This window comes from Mugil cephalus, chromosome 1 (genome assembly GCF_022458985.1).
Source record: "Mugil cephalus isolate CIBA_MC_2020 chromosome 1, CIBA_Mcephalus_1.1, whole genome shotgun sequence".
NCBI classification, from domain to species: Eukaryota; Metazoa; Chordata; class Actinopteri; order Mugiliformes; family Mugilidae; genus Mugil; species Mugil cephalus.
Genome location: NC_061770.1, coordinates 20,164,406 through 20,183,077, shown reverse-complemented (window position 1 = coordinate 20,183,077; position 18,672 = coordinate 20,164,406). Strand labels below are relative to the sequence as shown.

Below are 18,672 nucleotides of genomic sequence, written 5' to 3'. Positions count from 1 at the left end.
AATATCAGTCGCTGTTATCTCAGTATGTTTGTCTCTCTCTCAGTGAAACAAGTGGCTTTCTCAGCCTCTCTGCTGGATTCAGGCAGTGGAACCACTGGACCTTTCAACGCACTTACAACTTTGGTTTTCAGACATGTTGTTACAAATATTGGAAATGCCTACAACCCACAATCAGGTACTTCAAATACACAGATTTAAACAATAGAATTATTTTCTTTTGGCAATAAATGACAGATATTCACTGTACTTATTCGTTTACTTAAGAAAACAAAAATGTGTCTTCCAGGTTTTTTCATTGCACCAGTGAGAGGCGCCTACCACTTTGAGTTCCACATTGGTGCACATGGAGATACTTCACATCCTTCAGGTGCAGTGCTGGTCAGGAATGGACAGCATGTTTGTATTGCATATCAACATCAGCCTTCCCATTTTGGGAAGAGTTCTAATGGTGTCACGTTGCTGTTAGAGGCTGGAGATGTGGTGTTTTTGCGCTTGTCGACAAACGCAAGGATTTATGACAACGGGAATCGCCATAGTACCTTCAGTGGTCATCTGCTCTTCGCCATGTGAGCAGAACAAACCAAGTTTGTCTTAATCTACTTTATACAATAGACATGAATGCAGTGTATATTGTGGTGGAAATTTCTGTTAAAAAAATAAATGAATAAAAAGAAATCAGACGACTCTGGACACAGCACAGACAAGGAACCAGGCAGAGAGCTGTTAATGAACATCCAATACACAGAGTACATCTGTTTTATAATTCATCTCTACTGGAGGACACGTAGTTCACTCCCTGACACCTCCCTTGAAAGAAGAGAACACAAAAACCTGTAGAACATAGAACATATGACTCAACCGATGGTAAAGCAGCATCTAAGTGTTGTCTATTGACTTTGTGAAACATTTCCATTACAGTATCTTTTTACTTACTGATACAACCTATGAGAACAACCTTTTTTCCGTCTGCATCCATGTCTGGATTTGAAGACAAAGAGTGTTTTTGTAAACATTTCATTAGGTCAGTGCAGTAGATCATGTAGAAAATTGTAGAAATGTTTGCCAGTGGACAACAGCATGCAAACAAGTCGTCTTTATTCTGTTAATAAACCTGGATGACAATGCTTTGCAGGAACAAGAATTTGTAGATATTCTACTGTATATTATATTGTTTGTATTACTGTTCTCTTACAATAGACAATTATCTATCACATGGTAAACAATGAAATATCGTCTTACTGCTAGCATTGTTAGCAGAGCACTAAATACATTCGTCATAGTTATTCGGTGCTAATAAAAAACAATTATCTGTCTTTTTATTGTGAAACAAGCGTCATTATTTTTTGTGGGGGGTTTCAAATTCAGAAAGTATCTATTATAATGATTTTATTTTAAAAAAAATCATACATTTAACACTGCTGAAATACCTTTTATGACTAGCTTTGCCTCAAAAGAAGTCCTAGATTATGATTTTTACAACCAAAGAACAACATGTCAAAGTCATCAGTCATGGAACAATGTTCACTTTTACATGAACATTCTTCACTTAAAAATGAACATAAAATGTTTCATTTTATGATCTATGATAGTCATTACAGAATATATTTGTTGCTATAATATCACAACTTTTTAAAGAAATGCTTAAACAATTATTTGAATGTTTTCAATACTGAAAAAGGATAAATAAAGTTGTACAAAAACAAACAAACAAAAACAAAAAACAAAAACAAAACAAAAAAAAAAACACAAAGGAGTTTGCCATCATGAGCACTCCAACAGCTGATCACAATATGTTTTATCTTTAGATAGTAAACCTTTATTTATACAGGTAAATCTCACTGAGATGCAAAGACTCATTTTCAAGAGACCAATTCTAAAACAACACAATGACACAGCACTATTTGTAGACAGACACACTAAGGGACATTCCCTGGATGATCATTACAAATCTAACACAGACAGACAGACACATTAACGCAGACAGACATGAACATCAAACTTTAAGTGAAAGTGTCAGGAATAAAATGGGGACAGATGCCAATATTAGATCTTTCCAGGACCTTAAGAAAGAGTTTGAAGTCTTCAAGGAGAATCAAGTAGGAAAGCTTATAACTCTGCTGCATCGAGTTCCAAGTAAGAAAATGCCATTCTCCTGAACTCTGCACGGACTGAGGGAACAGTGAGAGTAATGAAGTCCTGAGAACGTAGGCTATAGCTAGACTGTTTACGTGTCATGTAGGATCCTATCCTAACATACATGCTAATGTCAGCAGGTCTTTATCAACCTGTGATGTTTACCTATGTTATCAAAGTGTAGAGACACTGAATAACTAATAAATCTTTGGAAATATATATCTTCATGCAAAGAATGACACATACACACTGTAATACCTGGTTTTGTTTCAATTATTATTCAGCACAATTTCCTGTCAAAACTTTACAATCTCAGTTTTTTAAACCCCAAGCAACAATGATAATAGTAATAACAAAAATGAAATCTGGCCAGAGTAAATAAAATTTAAAAAAAAAGTAGCTGCAGATTTAGTTCTGTTCCGTTGTGCACAACCCCTGTACCTTTAGAGTTCAGTATATTTTTCCTTTTCTCAGTTTTCTTTCACTTTTCAAGGTAAAACATAATGGACAGATCTCACTAGTAGGAGCAGAGATGGAGTCCTGCTCAAAAGTCTTGAATCCAACCACAGTCTTTAACACTGCTGTATTTTTATGTAAACAATCCATTTAAATTTTAAAGGCTGTTTTATGATTTGTTTAGTATTTTGTCTGTGACTGTACTAAAAAAAAACTTTTTTTCTACCACACCTACGGTCAATTTGAAGTCACCAATTAGCCTAACGTGCATGTCTTCGGAGGTGGGAGGAAACTGGAGTTCCCCAAGAAAATAGGGGGTCCCGACATAATTTCTCCATCAGTTTGGGGACCACTACCATAGTACCTACAGTGGTCATCTGCTTTTCGCCACATAAGCAGAACAAACCTATTTATCTTAATCTACTTTATATGACATACATGCATGCAGTGTATATTGTGGTGGAAATCTCTTCTAAAATCAAAGAAATCAGAAGACTCTGATGCACAGGCAGGGAACAAGGCAGAGAGAGTGGCTAATGAACAAAGAATACACAGTGTATGGATAGACACAACTAAAGGATAATCTGAATGTATGTACAGAAGAGTTGGTGTGAGTACCAATAGCTTATTTTAATATGACAAGTCCAAAATAACAACTGTTATCTCCTGCACGTGTTTCAGATAAGAAAATAAACAACTTCTGGTAATAATTGATCACTTACATTCAAGACACTATTTAAGGCTGGGCTCAACACAAACAACCCAGAAAATTCATCTTCATAGACGGACATGTTGCGAACAAAGATGGCAATGTTTTTCCTATTGTTCCTGCTGATCTGCTGTGTCTCTTCAACTCCGCTTCAAACAGAATCTGACAACAACATTATTCCACACTTACAGCAAACTCAATCTCAACGGCAGCAACCAGCTAACAGCTCTGAAAACCAACAAACCTGTACAAGTGACATCCACGCTGTGCTGAGAGAGATGAGCTCCTTGTTGGGAGGATTGAAAGTGGAGATGACGTACTTACAGAGAGAGAATAAAGGTACAGTACTCAGCTCAGGAGGTAGAGTTGTCGTCCAATAATTGAAAGGTCGGCGGTTCAATTCCGCCACTTAACCCACCTTGCGTCCAGGTTGTAGGTGCAAACTGGCAGACACGTTTCCGTTTATCACCAGGGTGTGACTGCGAATGAATAATGCATAAATGCTTTGACCATCTGGAAAAGCGCAACATAAATCCAGTGCAATATTATTATTATAACAGGTTTAAAGCACTGAAATGTTTGCAAATAACGTGTTTTATCATGTGTTCATTTTTTAGCTCTAGCAGCTAAAGTGAGAGAACTGGAGCTGCGGAAGACTGAGTTGGACGAGCTGAAGGAACAATACCAAGGTAAATGAGCAACACTCATTCTTTCATTATCTGTACATGTTTATCTTCTAGAGGGGGTCTATCCCAGTAGTACGTGGGTTAGAGATGGGGCACACTCTGGACAGGTCACCAGACTAACACAGAAAAGGGCTAACACATCATTCACACAAACCTTAAAACCAACATCATAGAAAAACATGTGGAGGCTCTGAAGAGAGCAGGAGAAGATTTGTGAATTTAGCAACAAGTGCTTCATAGAAACAATCCACTCACTGTAATATCAGTCACTGTAATCTCAGTATGTTTGTCTCTCTGTCAGTGAAACAAGTGGCTTTCTCAGCCTCTCTGCTGGATTCAGGCAGTGGATACACTGGACCCTTCAACACATTAACAACTCTGGTTTTCAGACACGTTGTTACAAATATTGGCAATGCCTACCGCCCACATACAGGTACTTTAAATACACAGATTTAAACAATAGAATTATTTTCTTTTGGCAATACTGACAGATATTCACTGCAATTATTCATTTACTTAAGAAAATAAAAATGTGTCTTCCAGGTTTTTTCATTGCACCAGTGAGAGGCGCCTACCACTTTGAGTTCCACATTGGTGCACATGGAGATAATGCACATGGTTCAAGTGTACTGCTGGTCAGGAATGGTGAACATGTTTTTACTGCATATGAATATCAACCTTCCCATTTTGGGAGCACTTCTAATGGTGCTACGTTGGTGTTAGAGGTTGGAGATGTGGTGTTTTTGCGCCTGTGGACAAACTCAAGGATTTTTGACAATGAAAATCACCATAGTACCTTCAGTGGTCATCTGCTCTTCGCCATGTGAGCAGAACAAACCAAGTTTGTCTTCATATACTTGATATGATAGACATGAATGCAGTGTATGTTGTGGTGGAAATTTCTATTAAAAAAAAAAAAAGAAATTAATAAATGAATAAAAAGAAATTAGACGACTCTGGACACAGCACAGGCAAGGAACCAGGCAGAGAGCTGTTAATGAACATAGACACAAAGCTTCCTCCCTGACACCGCCCCTGAAAGAAGAGAACACAAAAACCTGTAGAACACAGAACATACGACTGAACCGATGGGAAAGCAGCATCTAAGTGTTGTCTGTTGACTTTGTGAAACATTTCCATTACAGTATGTTTTTACTTACTCATACAAACTATGACAACAACCTTTTTTTCTGTCTGCATCTGTGTCTGGATTTGAAGACAAAGAGTGTTTTTGTAAACATTTTATTAGGTCAGTGCAGTAGATCATGTGGAAAAGTTTGAAAATATTTGGCAGTGGACAACAGCATGCAAACAAGTCTTCTTTATCCTGAAACTTGGAAAACAAAGCTTTGCAAGAACAAGAATTTGTACATATTCTACTGTATATTATATTGTTTGTATTATTGTTCTCTTACATTAACATGTGGACAATTATCTATCACATGGTAAACTTTGGTTCTAAATGAAATATCTTCTCATTGTTAGCAGAGCACTAAATACATTAGTCATAGTTATTCAGCGCTAATAAAAAAAAAATGTATCTGTCTTTTTATTGTGAAACAAGCACCACTAATTGTTTGTGTGGGGTTTCAGGTTCAGAGAGTATCTATTATAATATATATATATATAGAGAGAGAACAATGTTCACTTTTACTTTTTATGACCTATGGTGGTCATCACAGAATATATTTGCTGCTGTTGGATTTCCATAGTGAGATTCCCAAGACATGAACACCATTCAGAAGAGCTCTTGAACTGCATTATTTCCATCTTCCAACATAAGTTACAAATAGACTATTAACTTAATCAGGTAACTTTCAGTTTGAAACACGTTTGTCTTCATGAGGCTCTTTTAAAGAGACAGCGAGTGGGTAAAGGTAAAGTAGTGTGAAAATCCAGTGCAAGGAATTTTCCTTTGTTTACAGTGTTTCTATATAATGTGACCTACTATCCTACCGATAATTATAATAATAATAATAATAAAAACACATTTAAACTATAGAGATGATGACATAATTATACAAGAATTATAAAATCACAACAAATGCTAACAAACAGTGCACTAACTCACTAGAGTACTGGATTCTTTTAGACCAGAGGACAGATTAAGATGCTAGAGGAAAAGCTAAGAGTCTTGAATGTCTTGTGTCAAATCATCATTCAACAGTCATTTTAGTTAAAAAGAGTCTGCCATTATGTAACCAGTTCTTTATCAACCTGTGACCTATGTTATCAAAATGTACAGATACTGAATAAGTAATTAATCTTTGTATCTATAAATCTTCATGCAAAGAAAGACACATACACACTGTAATACTTGGTTTTGTTTTTCATCATTCTTCAACACTATTTCCTGTCAAAACCTTACAATTTCAATTTTTAAACCCCAAGCAACAATGATAATAATAATTAAATCTGTCCAAAGTCCAAAGTAAATCTCCCCCATCATCATCCTAACTTAATTTTTTTGAGGTGTGTTACACTAACATACAGTAGTGGAAAAAAGTTTGCGGACACCTTTACAATTTTTTTTTATACAATCTCAAATATTATCATAAAATATTTGTGGAAAAATCTTTTGTTGTGTTTCAAAAGGTGTGACTGCATTAGATAGATACAAACTAATACAAATTATATTTATTTAGTTTACAAAAAACTAAATTCTTGACAGTTTCTTTATGTCAGTTCTCAACAAAAACTAAATAAACCATCACAACATCAAATTACCGTATTCTCCGCACTATAAGGCGCACCGGATTATAAGGCGCACCTTCAATGAATGGCCTATTTTAAAACTTTGTTCATATATAAGGCGCACCGCATTATAAGGCGCATAGAATAGACGCTACAGTAGAGGCTGGGGTTACGTTATGCATCCATTAGATGGAGCTGCGCTAAAGGGAATGTCAACAAAACAGTCAGATAGGCCAGTCAAACTTTATTAATAGATTACAAACCTTCTCAACTTCTCATTCCCTGTGGTGCGAACATTTACCGTACGTGCTCCCGTTTTATCCACAGTGCAGTTCACAGGAATATCAAAGGTGAGTGGAACCTCGTCCATGATGATGATGTGCTCTGGGCGGATTTTTTTCAGTAATCTTGTTTTTGCAATATGCCCGGAAAGTGGCCAGCTTTTCTTGGTAGTCTTTTGGCAGTTGCTGTGAAACAGTAGTTCGTGTGCGGATGGAGAGATTACGTCTTTTCATAAACCGAAAGCACCAAGAAGCACCGCCTTTAAATTCATTAATGTTAAGTTTGCTTGCTAGCGCTGTTGCCTTCATTCAAATTTTGATTGTACTGACACTTCTACTTGCTGCTCTCTGTTCAACAACCGACTGTTCGAGTTTGTCCTCCAACTGCAGCCATCTCGCTTTGTTCCCTCTGAAACTCTGTTTAGTCTCCTTTACTTGGCGCAGGTCATCTTGTTGCTTCCTCCACTTCCGCACCATTGATTTGTTAATGTTAAATTCTCTCGCTGCTGCTCTATTCCTGTGTTCTACTGCGTGACTGATCGCCTTGAGTTTAAACTCTGCGTCACACAAATGGAAATGAAACGGCACGCCTCGCGCAGTCATATATCCAAGCATGCACCGCGCGCTTCTTCTTCTACGGGGGAAAATGAAGTCGGCGGCTGCCTACCGTAGTTGCGAGACCTGTTGTGGCTCAATATTGGTCCATATATAAGGCGCACCGGATTATAAGGCGCACTGTCAGCTTTTGAGAAAATTGGAGGTTTTTAGATGCGCCTTATAGTGCGGAAAATACAGTAATATTTAGTAATCCCGCTGTTAGCAGCAGTAGAGCTCTTATCCTGGCTGGCATGTTCCCCACAAGCCTCTCACACTGTTGAGGGGTAATCTTGTCCCATTCTTATTTAATTACTACTTTTAATTCTTCTAAATTCTTTGGTTTGCTTCTTGAAACAGAACTTTCAACTTTCAATTCCACCTCAGATTTACCATGGATATGTGCTCCTGCCGCCAAGTTCTTCTGGCTCTGGATGTGTGGCAAGGGCCATTATCTGGTTAAAACATCCAGTTTGGACCTCGATGGAAGGGAGCATGTGGATTTGGAGAATAGCACAGGCAGAGTTCAATTTGACAGATGACCAACACAATCAGCACTCATGGATCCCCAAACCATGATACTGCCTCCACCATGTTTGACAGTAGGTACTGCACATGCTGGAGATAATGCTTGGATTGGCCTTCTGCGTACCCTCACATTAGCAGGAGGCAGACAGAGCTGAAAACTGGACTCATCTGACCACAGAATCTTCTTCCAATTCTTGACTGTTCTTGTGTGCTTGGTTCCACCAAGGGCAGGCTAACCTCTGTCTCTCATTGATCAGGGGCTTCTTGACAGCCCTGATCTGAAAGTCAACAACGTACAGTGCGGGTGGAACACTGGACACCAGTTTGGTTTGACCAAAGCTGCTGTTGGAGCTCCTGTGATGTCATCTGGGGGTGTTCCCTGCAGTTATTTCTTGCTGAGGAATCCTTTGGATGCCTAGATCTTGGTTTGTCTTCCAAGCTGTTGGCTCATAGAGTGGTTCTGGCTCTGCAGAGTGGATCCAACTGCTGAAGGACTGCATCTGCACTTCCTGGTGATCTGGCGGCAGCTGTACCCTTCCTGGCTGAGAATCTGGATCTTCAGGCGTGTTTCCTGCATTAGGTTCCTTGTTTTAGCCATTTTTGTCTCTGAACAACTTTCAAATGTACTGGCTTTATATAGACGCAAGGCACAGTGTGGTGGCACTCTGTTCTCTCTTCCCTTCCTTATACCACTAGTTTAAGTCAGTCCACAAACACTGTTTTGTTACGCGAACGACGAGACATGACAACTTTCCTTGAGTTTACTTGAAAACTTGAAAATGTAAATCACAATGTCTGACTCCACACTAAAAAACTGTTACCTTCGGTCACAGTTACCTTTGTCATCAAAAAATTTAAAGGCACAGTACATCATCATGTACATATTTCTAAATTTTACCTTTTAAACTAAGACCTTTTAAACCTTTAACAGTTTTTTTTTTTTTTTTTAAATTATTACCATTAAATCATTAACGTATTGACCTTTACACACGGTAACAGAAAAACGTGTATTTTAATGAAAAGCACAACCTTCAATAGTGGATCAATCAATTTTAAGTTTTTAATGGCTGATTTGTTTAGTATTTTGTCTGTTACTGTACTAAAACGAATTGCACCTGAACACCTAAAAGTGATTCTTAATGCAATATTTCACAAATGCATGGGGTGTGCAAAAACTTGTTTTCCATATTGTACATGCTGCCCATGTACTTATGCTGCAAACTTTGTCAGATTCAGATTTACATCAAAATTAAATTTTGGTGCAAATGCTCAGAGCCCAGCCGCAATAATGACAGGAAAAAAAGAAAGCGGAAATTTACATATGAATTTTTTTTGTATAGAAGAATATATTTCATGGTCTTATTACTGGGTAATATTACACAGCAATATGGCACAGAGGTTATTAATGAACCGTCCTGTGTAGTTGTATGTGGGCGAGGAGGCCTGGCTCCATCCAGAGGCCAGCAGTGAGAATAGTCCATGGTGGAGGTTGAGTTTGTGGTGATATTTTGAGCTCTTGTCAGACAGCATTTCCTTGCAAGCCATAGATGTAGATGTGTTGATGAGCTCTGTGAATACCCATTCCTTTACTTTCAGTGCTTACTTACATAGATCATAATAAAATTAATGACCTGACCACACTTCCTCCAGTCCTTCAAGTATCATGAAAGACTCTTTCTGCCCCATTCATGGACCCCTGTCTCCTCAGGACGAAGGCTACACAGCATCAGGTCCAGAACAACTAGACTCAGGAACTCACTCACTCTGCCACTAAACCCTTCACATGCAAAACTATTTGTATGTGCAGTACCTTACTGAATATGCATTGGGAGTTGTACCAACTACTCAAGTGTGTGGAAATACTTCACTAAAGATGAAGCCCACACTACTACTGTAACTACTACTACTGCGTGCTGCACACTGCTTTAACTGCTGTGGAGTACCATTAAACCCTATTGATGGTGCCAAATATAAGCTACAAAACTCTGCAACGCACATGATTGATAAGTGCATATGTTTGGTCCTGTTGTATTCTATTAGTTGACAAGCTTTAATAGATTTGCAGAATATCCTCCATAGAGATCCTACAATATGTATTCAAGTAAGAATATAAATTTCATTGTTACAAAGCATGACTTTCTACTGTTTTTATGAGTGATGTCATCAATGTCAACTCGACTCTCAACATTTTAGTCAACTTTAGATGTTTAAGGTTGTTCAACCCACAGTATGCATTACTGCTTTATCCTTGATTGTTTTAAGACCGTTTAGTTTTTATTGCGCTTTGAGTTTTTGATGTCCTGTGCTGTGACAGGACTCAGTACTCAGATTTGTCTCCTATCATGTACATATGTTTCAGTACAACAATAAACCTTGGACCTAGAAGTTCAGTCAAAGTAGCCCATTTGTTCTATATGAGAATTTCTCCTGATTATCATTCTAACAATTTATGAATTAGCACTTTTCTTTCTTTGGAATTTCCGAATTAGGAAAAACTGTAGATGACTGCTTTAACCTCCCACTGGAGGTGTTAACATTCCTCTACCTTCAATTCCTAGCAAATCTCAGTTTATCAGCTGAGTTTACGACCAGTTTATGATCTGAGGGAGGAGATCATTTTATTTACTCCTGCTGTCTGTTGATGGACAACTAGATCGGTGTGTTCAAACACGTTACAGCTTGATCTGGCAATGTTCTAAAAATCTTCTGATGTCAGAAATGTGCGTTTCATGTGTCTGCAGTAACGTGATTGTGGAGGAAAGTCCATTATACTAAGTAACCTTAGGGCCTGTTTAGACCTTGCTTTAAGCTCTGATCTGGGCGATTCGATCACAAGAGACCAGCTCGTTTAGACCTTGTATTAACATGCGTCTCCCAAATGAGTCTCCAGATCCTATCTCAATTTCGGCTGATGTCTCTAATGGATCTCTATCGCTGTTCCAGATCCTAGAACAGACCTGTTTTATGTGTGTGTGCGTCATAACTTTGACACACGTTAAGTTAATATTTACCGATTTCTGTCTTGACTTTATTTAGACCTGCTTTAGACCTAACTCCAACCTATCATTGGTAATAAAAGTAAATAAAGATATCGGTGATTGAGAAAGTATGTAGCTTAAATACACGTGGCTCTTCATACAACAACGTGGCCTTCATCAATAATTAATACACAATCACACTCGAGTGCTCATAGTAAATGCTTTCATTTGTGAATTCTTACTTAGATTTACAGGAACAGAATGTTTTAAAACACTTTCATTGTGAACAAATCTCTTACGGTGTTTTTTTCCTTTCAGTCAATCATTTAAAATAGTGACCGTATGTTTTTTTGTAAATGAATGAGGCTGCATATAACGGCGATCGTTGATGCGGCCTTGGATGCATTGCATCATGCCTCCCAGTGAGAAGGTCTGACATGGGCTTTCTGGGTGAAGTTTTTATGTTGTCCATGTGTCTGCGTGGGTTTTCTACTGTGGTTTCCTCCCACCCTCTAAAGAAATGCTTATTAGGCTAATTGGTAATTATAAATTGGCTGTAGGTGTGTGTGTGAATGTGTTAGCCCTGTGATAGACTGCTAACCTGTCCTGGGTGTACCCCACCTCTTGCCCATGATAACAGCTGGGATAGGCTCCAGCAACTCCCCTTAGTGAGGATAAGTCCAAATATCTTATCTCATACACGTCTTTCAGATATGAAAAAAAATACAACTTCTGGTAATAATTGATCACCTACATTAATGTGGTAATAATTAATCACCTACAGTAATCTGGTAATAATTGATCACCTACAGTCAAGACACTATTTAAGGCTGGGCTCAACACAAACCAACTAAAAAATTCATCTTCATCGCCGGACATGTTGCGAACAAGGATGGCAATGTTTTTCATATTGTTCGTGCTGATCTGCTGTGTCTCTTCAACTCAGCTCCAAACAGAGTCTGACAGCAACATTATTCCACAATTACGAGCTGAAAGAACAGTACCAAGGTATCCCCATCTTCTTTGGTTCTAAAAGACAGGTTGTTATTTAGATCTGAAGAAAACACTTATATATAGTGAAACATCTTCAAAAAAGTTCAACAAGTCCACCTTGAATGTATTTGCAAGGGATTTGGCATAGTTCTTCTGGACAGTACTGAAATACTTTAATCAGTGATTATTTACACCAGAGGCTACTGTTGATTTCATGCTGCCATTTTTTGGATTAATTTTAGAACAGGAAGGAGAACTGATAAATCTTAAAGCCAGGACCAACATCACAGAAAACAACGTGGAGGCTCTGAAGAGAGCAGGAGAAGGTCTGTGAATTTAGAAACAAGTTCTTTATAGCAACTATCCACTCACTGTAACATCACTCACTGTAATCTCAGTATGTTTTTCTCTCTCTCAGTGAAACAAGTGGCTTTCTCAGCCTCTCTGCTGGATTCAGGCAGTGGATACATTGGACCCTTCAATGCACTCACAACTTTAGTTTTCAGACGTGTTGTTCCAAATATTGGAAACCGACAGTCCACATTGATGCACTTCAAATACACAGACTCTACTAGAAAAAAAAGGAAGCATGTGTTGCTGTCCATCTAGACAACACGGCAGTGTGACTAAACCAGCAGTCTGTAGTCTGCTGTCTCCGTAAACCATTAGGTTGATGGTTTGCTGCATTTCACTATCTGCCCCTTTGATTGCTGTTTGAAAGTGTCTTTTGATATTACATTGCATTTTGCTCCTGTGTCTACTTTCATCTCGACAGGCTTGTTGTGTACTAACAATGTAACAAATCAGTCATCTTGTTCCTCCGCCCGAGGATTGACAATGTCCACACACACATCAATAAACTCCATGCTGTCCACATAGAAAGTGTCATCAGCTGCACTGTATAATGGCTCTTCTAGCTCTAACTGGTGCACTGATTGCCTGTATTCATTTCTCTTTACATATCTGTTCATTTCATGAGCTTGAACATGTGGGGTGGATTTGCAACATTTCCTGTAATGATTCCATTTCTTGAAGTTATGGCATTGCTGGCCAAATGCAGGACATTTATCTCTCTGTGCAACATGGCTGTTTCCACAATTGCTGCAATTTGCAATATTCTTGGTGTTCTGTTTACCTGCTTGGGGTCTGTGTATTGTCTTTTTATAGTCCCGATTGGAGCCTGGTTGTACTGCATCAACAGTGGTGAGAGTGGTCTGTTGCTTAGCTAGGGCCTTGGTATTCTCCTCAGTCATCTCATATATTTGGCAGATTGATATAGCTTTAGTTAAGGTTAAGTCATTGTCAGGTAGCAGTCTTTCTTATACTGTCATTGCTGATCCAACACACTATGATGTCACAAACCAGTTCATCTGTCAGGTCTCCAAAATGACAACTCTTTGCCTTAATCTTCAAGTTACCGATGAAAGATTCTATTGTCTTACCTTGCTTCTGGTTTCGTGAATGGAATGTGTGTCCTCCCACTGTTTTGTTGTTTTGAGGGTTGCATATTTCCCAAAATTTCAATTTTAAGCACTCTCTCTGGTCCTCTCTGGACTCAGCCGTTTAATAGCCTCTGCTCCTGCGAGATTGAGGAGGATATATGCCTTCGTTTTAGCAGGCATGCTTGAGTGCGCCGTCTCTATGAAAATATCATACTCTCGTTTGAAAACCCGCCAATTGTTGGCAACATTCCCATCAAAAACACAAGGGTTGAGTCTGCGGAATCCCTCTGCCATCATCTCTCCCGCCGAGTGCGGTGTTATCCTCTTACCCACTTTTGGACGAAGAAAAAAAATCACGGGAAACTCACAGGTGATAGATCCGTGACAACTTCTGCCACCATGTTGATGTGTGTGTGAGAAGAATAAGTGACTACTCACTTTAAATCCACGGTAGGTTTATTGGATGCAGCAGCAAACACACAGTGTCTGTACGTAACCTGGGAAACTAACCGTATTTTCCGCACTATAAGGCGCACCTAAAAACCTCCAATTTTCTCAAAAGCTGACAGTGCGCCTTATAATGTGGTGCGCCTTATATATGAACAAAGTTTTAAAATAGGCCATTCATTGAAGGTGCGCCTTATAATCCGGTGCGCCTTATAGTGCGGAAAATACGGTACTTTTGCTGTCTGTTGATGGACAACTAGATCGGTGTGTTCAAACACGTTACTACAGCTTGATCTGGCAATGTTCTAAAAATCTTCTTCTGATGTCAGAAATGTGCAGTAACGTGATTGTGGAGGAAAGTTCATTATACTAAGTAACCTTAGGGCCTGTTTAGACCTTGCTTTAAGCTCTGATCTGGGCGATTCGATCACAAGTGACCAGCTCGTTTAGACCTTGTATTAACATGTGTCTCCCAAATGAGTCTCCAGATCCTATCTCAATTTCGGCTGATGTCTCTTATGGATCTCTGTCGCTGTCCCAGATCCAAGAACAGACCTGTTTTATGTGTGTGTGTGTGTGTGTGTATGTGTCATAACTTTGACACACGTTAAGTTAATATTTACCAATTTATGTCCTGACGTTAGTTAAACCTGCACTAATCTCAGATTATAACTCCAACCTATCATTGGTAATAAAGGTAAATAAAGATATCGGTGATTGAGAAAGTATGTAGCTTAAATACACGTGGCTCTTCATACAACAACGTGGCCTTCATCAATAATTAATACACAATCACACTCGTGTGCTCATATTAAATTCTTTCATTTGTGAATTCTTACTTAGATTTACAGGAACAGAATGTTTTAAAACACTTTCATTGTGAACAAATATCTCTTACGGTGTTTTTTCTTTTCAGGCAATCATTTATAATAGTGACCGTATGTTTTTTTCCGAATGAATGAGGCTGCATATAACGGTGATCGTTGACGTGGCCTTGGATGCATTGCACCGTGCCTCCAAGTGAGAAGGTCTGACATGGGCTTTCTGGGTGAAGTTTTTATGTTGTCCCTGTGTCTGCGTGGATTTTCTACTCTGGTTTCCTCCCACCCTCTAAAGAAATGCTTGTTAGGCTAATTGGTAATTATAAATTGGCTGTAGGTGTGTGTGTGAATGTGTTAGCCCTGTGATAGACTGCTAACCTGTCCTGGGTGTACCCCACCTCTCGCCCATGATAACAGCTGGGATAGGCTCTAGCAACTCCCCTTAATGAGGATAAGTCCAAATATCTTATCTCATACACGTGTTTCAGATATGAAAAAAATACAACTTCTGGTAATAATTGATCACCTACATTAATGTGGTAATAATTGATCACCGACAGTAATCTGGTAATAATTGATCACCTACAGTTAAGACACTATTTAAGGCTGGGCTCAACACAAACCAACTAAAAAATTCATCTTCATCAACGGACATGTTGCGAACAAAGATGGCAATGTTTTTCCCATTGTTCCTGCTGATCTGCTGTGTCTCTTCAACTCAACTCCAAACAGAGTCTGACAGCAACATTATTCCACACTTACAGCAAACTGAATCAACAGAACAGGAACCAGCTAACACCTCTGAAAACCAACAAACCTGTACAAGTGACATCCACGCTGTGCTGAGAGAGATGAGCGCCTTGTTGGGAGGACTGAAGGTGGAGGTGACGTACTTACAGACAGAGAACAAAGGTACAGTAGTCTGTAATTTAGAAGTATGACAGCTTTGAAGAACTGAAATGTTTGCAAAGAACGTGTTTTACCATGTGTTCATTTTTTTAGCTCTAGCAGCTAAAGTGAGAGAACTGGAGCTGCAGAAGACTGAGTTGGACGAGCTGAAGGAACAGTACCAAGGTATCCCCATCCAAATATCTTCTTTGGTTCTAAAAGACTGGTTGTCATTCAGATCTGAAGAAAAGACTTATATATAGTGAAACGTCTTCAAGAAAGTCCAACAAGTCCACCTTCCTTTATTGAAGATCTAAATGTATTTGCAAGGGATTTGGCATAGTTCTTCAGTAGTGACAGTACTGAAAAACTTAAATCAGTGATTATTTACACCAGAGATTACTGTTGATTTCATGCTGCCACTTTTTGGTTTCATGTTAGGACAGGAAGGAGAACTGATAAACCTTAAAGACAGGACCAAGATCACAGAAAACGATGTGGAGGCTCTGAAGAGAGCAGAAGAAGGTTTGTGAATTTAGAAACAAGTTCTTTATAGAAACTATCCACTCACTGTAATCTCAGTATCTTTGTCTCTCTCTCAGTGAAACAAGTGGCTTTCTCAGCCTCACTGCTGGATTCAGACATGGATGGATACATTGGACCCTTCAACACACTAACAACTTTGGTTTTCAGACGTGTTGTTACAAATATTGGAAATGCCTACAGTCCACATACAGGTACTTCAAATACACAGATTTAAATGATATCATTATTTTCTTTTGTCAATATTGACAACAATTCACAACAATTCTTCGTTTACTGAAGAAAACAAAAATGTGTCTTTCAGGTTTTTTCATTGCACCAGTGAGAGGCGCCTACCACTTTGAGTTCTACATTGGTGCATATGGACATACTTCATATCCTTCAGGTGCAGTGCTGGTCAGGAATGGAGAGCATGTTTTTATTGCATATGAACATCAGCCTTCCCATTATGGGAGCAGTTCTAATGGTGCTACGTTGCTGTTAGAGGTTGGAGATGTGGTGTTTTTGCGCTTGTGGACAAACTCAAGGATTTTTGACAGTGAGAATCACCATAGTACCTTCAGTGGTCATCTGCTCTTCGCCATGTGAGCAGAACAAACCTTTTTTGTCTTCATCTACTTTATACAATAGACAAGAATGCAGTGTATATTGTAGCGGAAATTACTCTTAAAGTCAACCAATGGTAAAGCAGTATCTAAGTGATGTCTATAGATTTTGTGAAACATTTCCATTATAATATCTATTTAGTTGCTGATATAACATATGATAACAGTCTTTCCCATCTGCATCCGTGTCTTGATTTGAAGACAAATAGTGTTTGTGTAAACATTTCATTAGGTAAATACAGTAATTCAGTGTGTATTTAGTGTTTCAGTGTTTATTTCTTGATTCTTTACACCGTTAGGATCTGTAGAAACTTCCTTCTACCTTTGAATGCTTTGTGTCTTTTTCTAGATAATTCAGTAACACATGACCAGAGTACCAGTACTTCATTAACTCTTCTTTATCCTGTTAAAAAACCTACATGACAAAGCTTTGCAGGAACCAGCATTTGTATTCTGCTGTACACTTTCTCTCTTCAGCTCCCAACGAAGGCGGTCTCATTTTTCCCTCGCTCTCTTCTCCCTTATCTTCCCTGCTTCTTAGATAATTATTTAGAAGAGGATATTAACAATACTAACATTTTCAGCATATAGAAGTGACTCAAATTAGATGTGCTGACACTGGTGTAATCAATAACTGTATGTGATTCATAGTAGATGTGTGGACATTGACGTAATCAATAACTACATAATCAAATTACTAACATACATATAATCAATAGGAAGGGAGTCTCATGACAGTGGTAAGGTTGAAAATATTAGTTGTATAGGGTATTTGTCTGAGGGGATACAAACAAGTAACTGACCTTGCCGTAACGAAAGGGATTCACCCGAAAGCATGTGAGATAAAACAGAGAACAATAGAGGTGTTGTTTGAGAACAGGCTGATTGTGGAAGGGTGGAAATAGGTGTTGGGGAGGGCTAGATAGGATGGACTTTTCTCTTTCTTCTAGGGCGCTGTCCCCGGAGACTGGAGGACCTGAGTGGCTGGAGGTCGGGACCGACCTGTCCACCACCGACGGGAGAGTTTAGTCTAAACCACGACTCCCCCCACCTTTACACAACTAATCATATTCATTTTATTGAAACTGTGATAATGATGTGAAACTACTGAAAATCATCCTTTTCTGGGACGTTGGCCAAGACTAACTGAACAGACAAGGTCCATGTGCATGTAATTCCATATTCTTTAATATATTTGAATAAATAGCTTTTGAGAGCAGGAAGTCGTCATAGTGTTTTTTCCAGAGGAATTAATGAACACGCCGACACTATTGTGCATCCTTTTGAGAGACTCTCTCCGCACTGCTCTCGAAACTACAAAATCATGGAATTGATAAACTGGTCTCTCAACGCAATTGACACAATTTGTACGCCTGGGTTCAAATTGTGGAGGACATTGAAGACATCTACCTATTCGGAACCGTAATTTCAGGTCAAGGAACTCTTCTTTATCCTGTTAATAAAACCTAGATGACAAAGCTTTGCAGGAACCAGCATTTGTATTCTGCTGTATAGTTTCCCCCATTAGTTCTAAACGAAGGGGGTCGCAATCACACCTCGTATACCCCCACATCCAACACCTTCGCCGCTTTTACCCCCCAGTGTCACAAGCGGGTTCAGGACCAGCGCCTTGATGGCAGCTTTTTAAAACAGGTTAAAACAAACAATCAAAACAATAACATAAAAAAAAAAAAAAACAAGGCAAAAAACAAGTTGGTAGGACTACTCTATGACAACATAAATAGCCATTCCATGTTTGAAAGGGTGTAGGATGAAGTTAATAAACTTATCTAGTCCTACCCCATTTTTGTTTGTTTTTCATCGTATTATTAACAAAACTGAAGAAAAGAAGCATATCAGCCAAACAAAGCACC

The 18,672-nt window shown here is 38.7% G+C and overlaps 1 protein-coding gene and 1 long non-coding RNA gene across 2 annotated transcripts; both read left to right on the top strand.

The window, feature by feature from the left end:
* Positions 1-51: 51 nt before the first annotated feature.
* Positions 52-953, top strand: LOC125021864. Its single transcript, XR_007114387.1, has 2 exons — positions 52-175; positions 287-953. It is a non-coding gene; the product is annotated as an uncharacterized LOC125021864 (long non-coding RNA).
* A 14,454-nt stretch (positions 954-15,407) lies between these two features.
* Positions 15,408-17,976, top strand: LOC125020933. The gene is made up of 5 exons (XM_047606601.1): positions 15,408-15,674; positions 15,765-15,836; positions 16,092-16,175; positions 16,253-16,387; positions 16,498-17,976. Exons 1-5 carry the CDS (start codon positions 15,416-15,418, stop codon positions 16,779-16,781), a joined length of 834 nt encoding a protein of 277 aa, XP_047462557.1. The 5' UTR covers positions 15,408-15,415; the 3' UTR covers positions 16,782-17,976.
* Positions 17,977-18,672: the final 696 nt, after the last annotated feature.